The sequence below is a fragment of the Lolium perenne genome, chromosome 7 (assembly GCF_019359855.2).
Source record: "Lolium perenne isolate Kyuss_39 chromosome 7, Kyuss_2.0, whole genome shotgun sequence".
In the NCBI taxonomy this organism is placed as follows: Eukaryota; Viridiplantae; Streptophyta; class Magnoliopsida; order Poales; family Poaceae; genus Lolium; species Lolium perenne.
In genome coordinates, this window is record NC_067250.2 from 26,005,467 (window position 1) to 26,014,102 (window position 8,636).

Here is an 8,636-nt window from a genome sequence, read left to right on the forward strand (position 1 = left end):
CATGTAGGGAAGGTTGGGGTAGACGTCCGGGAGTTGTTGTCATTTGTCATGCGCCGGGGAATGAAAACATGATGATGGGTTGAATCCGCCATGCGACTAGTTGTTGGCGTATTGTGGCGAGAACCTTGACAATGGCATCATGGTAGTGCCTTTGGGGAAGAAAGCCGACGAGGAAAGCCAGGGGCTCCCCGGTACGTACGTGTCACTCCCTTGGCTTCCCCCGGGGGCTACGGCACACAAAATCAACAGGGCGGTGTGCTCCCCATTAACTGTTGTCTTCTTCTTGATGGAGGTCCTCATGCGGCGGCCTTTCCGCGCCGTTGTTACAAACTTGTATCACACAGTGTCTATTTTCATTTGCTACCACGAATCTGGCTTCATCTTCGTTGTCAGCGCCTTGCACGGCTTGTTAAAGGGCGTCATTGGGCCCTTCAGAACGTTTGGCTTCGTCACCTTCTTCGGTGATGTTTTGGGAGATTTTGGGGACATGGCTATGAGTGGCCAGTGCGTGCACGCGACGGAGAGGTTTGGGTAGGAAAGCGTATCGATGGGCAGGCTAGGAGAAATAAAAAAACATGTAAGATTAATGAAAGAGAGACAAGGCATATGAACTAGCTCAATGATACGGCTAGGCTGCCACTCGCCACACCACCAAAGTGTTACGTCCGGAGCGGCCGCAAGGAGCCTTGTTGAGCGGGTGGTCTTGATGCGCCGGACACTCTATTGAGCCGCACCGGACGGAGAAGTCCTTTATGGCACACGGTTGGACGCGGTTTTCTGTCTGGCCCGCCCCAATGGCCTTTGGGTGAAGGTTCGAAAGGTGCAACTGGAAATTCTCTTATGCCATCTCCAATGATGTCCTCGAAGCGGACAAATCCTTTCTAACTATAACACGTGAACATAAGGCATCACCCAACGGGCACCCCAAACAAACAACTATTAGTTTTCTTTCGTCCGCACCATCTTCTTTTCGGACCAAATCAGGTCTGGATTTGCGGTGGGGCGGACAACGTTCACGTGTCGGTTTGCACGGTCTAGCCACATCTATGCACGCCAACTAATGACGGGAGAATAATCCATGCCCACTCATTTGTCCCTGTGTATGGGACGTGACCTACAAAATTGATTCTAAAATTTTACAATTGTCTTATTCTTACTACGCTCAAATATGAGTTATTTTGTATTGTAAATTTGCACGATATACATCGTTGGCTATATGTAAGTATTTTTCTTTAAAAAACAACTTTTTTTTAAAAAAAAAAAGGAAAAACCGGTGGATACATATACCATCCCAAAGGGACAGATAACCATTTCTATCTGTGAGGCACAGTAAAAGAACCAAAACAGACATTTTTTTTTTGTCCAAATTGGGTGGTCCGTCGGAGTTGCCCTTAGAGCATCTCCAATAGTCGTGCTAAATTTTAAAGCTGTAAAAGTACTTTGTAGTGTCTTTCATCTGTGTTTCATGCTGAGGTCATGTTCACCTCCAACAGAGCTGTAAAATGGGTAGTTATGCTTGTGCGCAATTTGTGCCGCGTACTCTGTCCGGCACGATAAATATAGTACGCGAGATAGCGTGTTTTCCCCACGCTCTAGCTTACAACGCCGGTTACAGTGGGTGTTGGAGTTGCCTGATCAGTGTACATGTCGTTCTCAGGCGTTATTTGAGGGAGGGTGCGGAGCGTGCGTGCTACTACGCCCTCGCTCGCAGGTGCGGTGTCGGCGGCGACGCCCGACAGTGCCGTTGGTGCTACACTGGGCGGTGCTCGCTAGGTAGCTTTTTTAAAACGGATCCTCGCCTCGCCTCGCCTGCGTCGCGTCCGGTTGGTGTTGTTTATGGCCGGGCTCACGCGTCATTCGTTGGCACAAACGCGCTTCCACCCCATCCCGATCCCGCCCCGCTTTTAAATACGTCCTGCTGCCGCTGCTCTACCATCACGCCATTCACAAATAGGTCCACGTAATAATGCTTCAAACTCCGTGGAGGCCCTCCTGCTTGCCGCAATATATATACTTACAATAGGGTTTGATTTGGCACAATGCAATTGTCACAATAGATGACATGACAAGAAGAAATTGGGTTGGCAACGCAACACCACGTGCCAGTTTTGTAATAAGGAGATCGCCAGTTCTTCACCTACCAGGGTTGTGTTGGAAAGCTCATGGAGCTATCTATAGTTGTTTTGATATCTCAGACCTTATCTTCAGCTCGCATTTCGATTGTCATCTGTTGTTTGAACGGCGTCCTCATGAACTCTAGCGTTGAGTACCGGTTAAGTCCTCATGGAACTCTAGCTCGAGTAATGATTATAAGGTGTCTTGTGAAAGTTGTAACACTGCCTCTCCAAATTAATGCAGTTTTAGGATCCTTAGACACCCTTCCCTTGTTAAAAGAAAGTAAAACATCGGGCGTACAATATTTTGCTAGAAATATAGTGGGATCTATAGATTTTTAAGTATTTGTCGATTAGAATATATACCTAAATAGAGATAGATTACGGACGGGCAGATTGTGGGATCATCCAAAGGTAACACAGATCATCGGATGAAATTTGCTTGTACTGCGAGGAGACACATGGATTGTACTTCTCAACTATGCGGATTGTTGTTTTAGTGTGAGTCGTGTGGATTGTTGTTTTAGTGTGAGTCGTGGTTCTGTCGATGAGGAAGTGTTTTTGACGACCTCGTCAGTCTTGCATCTCGCTTTGTGCGATCTCTAGCATACGTCATCTCGCTTTCTGAACTTTTTCGGGAGAGTTTGGCACATTTTTTATACCCTTTTGCTAGTTCTAGTTTAACTCTTGCATCGTGATTTTTTCACATGAGAACTGCACATGGGTGTGCAATTACTCATCTTTTTTTTCCAGTTAAACATGAATTGCACATAGAATTAGGTGGCATCATCTAGCCGAGAATTAAGTAAGTTAACGACTGAGAGTTAGCCACGTCCATTTTCATGGGGGTGGGGGGGCAAATGTTTGTGATATATATGCCGATCAAGGATATCATCTTTTTCTTACTCTTTGGTACGTGGTGCGAACAATATCTGAATTGGTCGGGGACGCAGTTGCAATATCTGAAGCTATGAACTACCCACGATTGGCCACCAGGTCGCACGATCGCCAACCGATCAACTAACTGCCCGCGCGCCCTCCCCACGACTTGTTCTTTACTCACTCCGTGGTCATCGTCGCCGTCGCCTCATATATTACCAGCTCTCTGTCTTCTCCACATCTCTTCCATTCACACACACTCGCAGCGCAGACAAACCTACACGCGCGCGCTCCCACGGCCGCAGCGCAAAAGCGAGCGAGCGAGAGGGACACCGCACGTCCATGGCGCCTCTCCTCCTGCTCTTCCTCCTCGGCGGCCTCTGCGCCCTCTTCACCCTCGCCTCCTCTTCCTCGAGGACCGCCAAGAAGTGCTGCGACGGCGACCAGGCCAAGAGCCACGTGGTGGAGCAAGAAAAGCCGGCCAAGACGGAACAGACCGAGAAGAAGGCGCGGACTGACCCAGAGGCCGACCTGGGGATCGTCTTCTCCACGTTCGACCACGACGGCGACGGCTTCATCACGGCGGTGGAGCTGGAGGAGTCGCTGAAGCGGCTCGGCATCGCCGTCTCCGCCGCCGAGGCCGCCGCCATGGTGGCCCGCGTCGACGCCAACAGCGACGGCCTCATCGACATCCACGAGTTCCGCGAGCTCTACGACTCCATCCCCAAGAAGCGGAAGCACCTGCTCCCTCTCTCCGCGGGAGGCGACGGCGCGGAGGAAGGCGACGAGGAGGAGGAGGAGGAGATGGACCTGAAGGAGGCGTTCGACGTGTTCGACGGCAACAAGGATGGGCTCATCTCCGCCGAGGAGCTCGGCACCGTGCTGGGCTCGCTCGGCCTGCGCGGCCGCACCGCCGCCGCCGAGTGCCGCGACATGATACGCCTCGTCGACAGCGACGGCGACGGCATGGTCAACTTCGAGGAGTTCAAGCGCATGATGACCGTCGTCAAGGCGTAACTGCCTCCCCCACTTCTTCTTCCTCCTCCTCCTTCCTCACGGATCACATACCAGCCAGCGCAACAAAGGATCGAGATTTTTGTTCTTGGATTTGCAATTCCGAGCAACTCTGATTTGTTCTTGGATTGGGTCGGAAGAGACGACTCGACAGCTAATCTGTTAACACCCCTAAGGCGCGCTTGTTTGTGGGAGGGGATTGGAAGCTAAATCAGCTTCTTGCTCTCTGTTTCCTCCTCCCCTGTTCTTCCTCTTCTCCCCCCTCTTGCAGTCTAATTAGTTCCTACTGTCTACTGACAAGTACTCTACTATCAAGTATTCATGTAAATATTATTCTTGGTTACTGTCTGCTGGTGAATGAAAATCTCAATTGATAAGAATTGTTCTGCTACTGTGTCAGCCAATTGCTATTTGGGTTTGCAATTCTCGACCGTGTGCCATTTTGTTAGAATCAAACTTTCAGAGCTTTAACCGTGGACACTTGTCCATGAAGTAACACATAAAGGAAGTTCTTATCTTTGTGGAAAAGGTAAGTACCTTGCTATCTTACTCTGAATGAACAAGTCCTTGTAAGATCTCAAGACTGATTTGTAGTATGGACTTCTGTACCATGTATGCTTGTTCTTGTTTGCATGTTTCTTCCATTGAAACATTCAGTGTTCACATATTTGCTTGAGGGGGTCACTGGCGTGCTACTTTTACCCGGTCAGAGTCGCAATGACGAACAATTTACCGGTGCTAACTTAGAAAGATAACCAAATCACAACAAAATTCTGTGGAGTAGACCCGTTCTTTGTCTTTCTCTGCAGAAAGTCTTGACACATGAAAATCCCATCAAAATGCCAAGCTCTGTGTGAAAACGTACCTGATCAGTGATCACCTTTTCTCCGCATCGTACTCTGAAAACGAACTCACCGGTATTCTCTGCAAAACTAGTCATGAAGTTAAAGCATCTATTTGCATCAGTATGCAAAACCTGATTGGCACTCTTCCAGTTTGCGACAGAGTAAACCTGAAGCTAGTGTACGAGAACTGGGAGAAAAATCAGCAGCATTCTTCAGAGAAAAGGCTTCGTTCGTCTTGTCTCTTTCCGGCCTTAATGCCCGTTAAAACTTGCCTGCCAAAGTCAATGGAACTACCAGTACTCCGTAGATTATTAAGTAGTTCAGATCCCTTTCAGTAGCCGATCTGCTTTGTTTTTTTTGCTTTACATTTCAGAGTAACAGATGGTGCTGTAACGGTAACGTGGTAACGAAGTCGACACTGCATGAAAATAACATCTTAACTGAACACTGGGTGAAGATATTTTCTGCATCTCAGATCCCTGTCAGCGATGTTTATAAATCCATGGTTGGATCTGCTGGCTAGGGCCTGCAGTAACTAATCCATGGTTGACAAATAGGTCGGTGACGCAGGGGTAGCTAGTATTTTGAGGTGAACACCTGTCGAACTCTTGGTTTGTATAGAAACAACAAATGGCAGGAGGATTCGTGAGCACGGAAAAAAAGCGGAAGCATGTGGCCGGCATCAACCGCGAAGCAAAAATGATGACACGGGCGCATCAAAACTGAAGAGAGATGCGGATTCCGAGACAGCTCGAATGTGGTTCGACGATCCCATCTCGCTCTTGCTAGTACATCGAGAAGGAAATAATTGAGACGAGCGTGCTCTCATAGACGGGATTAGTCAAGGTCCCACGAGGATTACAAGAAGAAAAGGCACATCTTGTTATATGGTTATTCAAATTTATTTTAAAAGGAGCTTAACTCCAGACTCGCTACGCTTCAGTCCACCCCACGGTACGGGTCGTTGCCGCCGCTTATATATACCTCTTGTAAGCCGCCGGCTAGGATTTATCAGGTTATAACATAACTCACGGCCGTTGTAAACACTTCTCGATATGTTAAGTTTTGATGGCATGTGGTTTTTTCTCCTCTGTATTTGAGGGATTTTCCATGTTAAAATATTGTGTGTCCGCTGCGTTTTTCTTATCGTCCTTCGTTATTTACTTGTCGCGTTTATAACACATCTACATTATGGGAACAAGAAAGGATGTTATTTGTTGTCTAACTTTTTATTACTACCTCCATTTCAACGAAAAAACGCACGCGTATTTTGAAATGAACTTTGACCGTAAAATTGAGCAGCAAAATCTTGATTATATCATACATTATGAGTATTGTTGGATTGGTATTGAAAATCACTTTCTAGTGATGCCAATTTTATACCAACAATCTTTATATATTTGGAGCAATCTAGGTCAAAGAAAAAACACGAAAAACAAAGACGTCTTATTCATTGAAATGGAGGGAGTAGTAAATCTCAATCAAATCTATAGTTTTGCAACCATGCAATTTAGCGAAAGAATAGAATAGTTTTGTGCATGTGCTTCCTTGTTCTATATTAACTGTAATTACAAAATGCAGTCCGACAAACCCTTCTCTCTCTCTCTCTTTTCTTTTTGGAAAAGTCCTCTGCACTCGGCCGCTGTTATGTTCATGTTGTTGCCTTGCTACATGCAAATCGTTGCATTCCACCGTAAAAGCCCACTCCTCCATCATCCCATTCCTGACAATGGTCGTCGGTCCCGCTCGTCCTGCAAATGCTCCTTGTTCCCTCCATAGTTGGCACTGTAAAAGTTAGGGAGCCTGTACGCCATTGATGTACCATGGAGGGACTGAGATCAAAGTGTCTCCATTGTGCTAAGTCTAGGGACGAGGATCCGGCGAACCGGTTTCGTGGCCAGAGAGCTAGTCGACGAAATCTAAGCCGCCATAGAAAATGGTACAATGTAAAAAATTGTGATTTTGTGGTTTTTTTTAATGTTGCATAAGTTCTTTCGACATGTTGTTGACTCACTTATGTTATGATATGAACTGATGTGATATGTTGCGATGATTTTGTGTGTCTCTTGCACATGTTACTTCAATGCTACAAATGTTTTCATGAGATGTGGCAAACGTCATCCTCCCATGTGCATATGTGTATTGATTTTTATCAGGGACTTCCTGCAGCATGTGGCACATATATATTTGTTGCAACCAATGAAAATTTGTTGCATATTCGTACTTTATTCTTGCATTGGTGATTTTGAAATGGCATGACGGTTTTGATACGTTTTTACCCAAGGATGAAATGTTGCAACGATACAATATTAATATTGAAAGGACGAGATGTCGCCTACAGGGGGTGAATAGGCGATTTAAAAACTCTTACGGATTTGGCTTGTAAGAATGCGGAATTAAACTAACGTTTATTTTACAAGCACAAACCATAAATATGCTAGGCTCAACTAAGTGCAACAACAACAACTAGAGCTAAGCAAGGTAGTCACAATATATATATGAACAACAAGTGATAGCAAGATATAATAAATACTTCAAGCTCGATGGCTATCACAAGGGAAAGTAAACTCGGGTATAGAAATAACCGAGGCACGCGAAGACGAAGATGTATTCCCGTGTTCCCTTCCTTTGCAAGAAGATACGTCACGTTTGGAGAGGTGGGGATCCCACGAAGGATTTCCCAATGTCACGAAAGCTCACCTTCTTCTCCGAGCCTATCACACGAAGGAATAGCCATTTGTTTTTCTAGCTCTTCTTTCATCGAGTATCGCCATTTGTTTTTCTAGCTCTCGTTTAGAACGAGCAATTTTATATTGATAAGCTTGCAACGCCTGCAGCATAGCTGTAGTGGTCATCGGCTCCGTGTCATCCATGGCTCTCTGAGCTCTATCCGATGCTTCCTGCGGCAGGTGCATTTTTCTCGCGGTGTGGTTCCGATGTACTTGTTGTCGGTTCCACGTGTGAGATCTACGGGATCGATGTAAGTATTTCCCAAATCATCGAAAGCCTCAGATGCTTCATCCTCTTGTAGGCTTGTTCCACCGATAGCACAGATTTGGTGATATATTGCAGTTGTATTCTCATCAACCTCAGGATCGGTGACACCGTCGTATAGATCGGCGAAGACCTCCCTACTATCAGCAGAGATGTCGATGAAATCGAAGTTGGTGAAGCCGTGGTTGTTGAAGTCATTGTTGTTGAAGCTTTCCGAGTCGCTTTCCACATCGGAATCCATGAACGACCCGAAAGTCATATCACCGAATAGATCGGTGAGTGCCTCATCATCGGTGGGCTTGGTGAAGCATGGCGGTGATGTCTACGGGTGCTTCTATTCTTGTAGACAGTGTTGGGCCTCCAAGAGCAGAGGTTTGTAGAACAGCAGCAAGTTTCCCTTAAGTGGATCACCCAAGGTTTATCGAACTCAGGGAGGAAGAGGTCAAAGATATCCCTCTCATGCAACCCTGCAACCACAAAGCAAGAAGTCTCTTGTGTCCCCAACACACCTAATAGGTGCACTAGTTCGGCGAAGAGATAGTAAAATACAAGTGGTATGAATGAATATGAGCAGTAGTAACGGCGCCAGAAAAGTGCTTGCTGGTGTGCAGTTGATGGTAGTAATATTGCAGGCAGTATAAATGCAGTAAAACAGTAAACAAGCAGCGATAGCAGTATTTAGAAACAAGGCCTAGGGATCATACTTTCACTAGTGGACACTCTCAACATTGATCACATAACAGAATAAATAGATAGATGCTAGACTCTACACCCTCTTGTTGGATGATGA

At 46.3% G+C, this 8,636-nt stretch overlaps 1 protein-coding gene across 1 annotated transcript; it reads left to right on the forward strand.

Annotated features, from left to right (window-relative positions):
• The first annotated feature begins 3,159 nt into the window (after nucleotides 1-3,159).
• Nucleotides 3,160-4,387, forward strand: LOC127318037 (probable calcium-binding protein CML30). Its single transcript, XM_051348650.2, has one exon. It carries the CDS (start codon nucleotides 3,336-3,338, stop codon nucleotides 4,008-4,010), a length of 675 nt encoding a protein of 224 aa, XP_051204610.1. The 5' UTR covers nucleotides 3,160-3,335; the 3' UTR covers nucleotides 4,011-4,387.
• The last annotated feature ends 4,249 nt before the right edge of the window (nucleotides 4,388-8,636 follow it).

Coding starts and splice junctions, on each gene's coding strand:
- LOC127318037 (XM_051348650.2), top strand. CDS start 3,336: ATGGCGCCTCTCCTCCTGCTCTTCCTCCTCGGCGGCCTCTGCGCCCTC.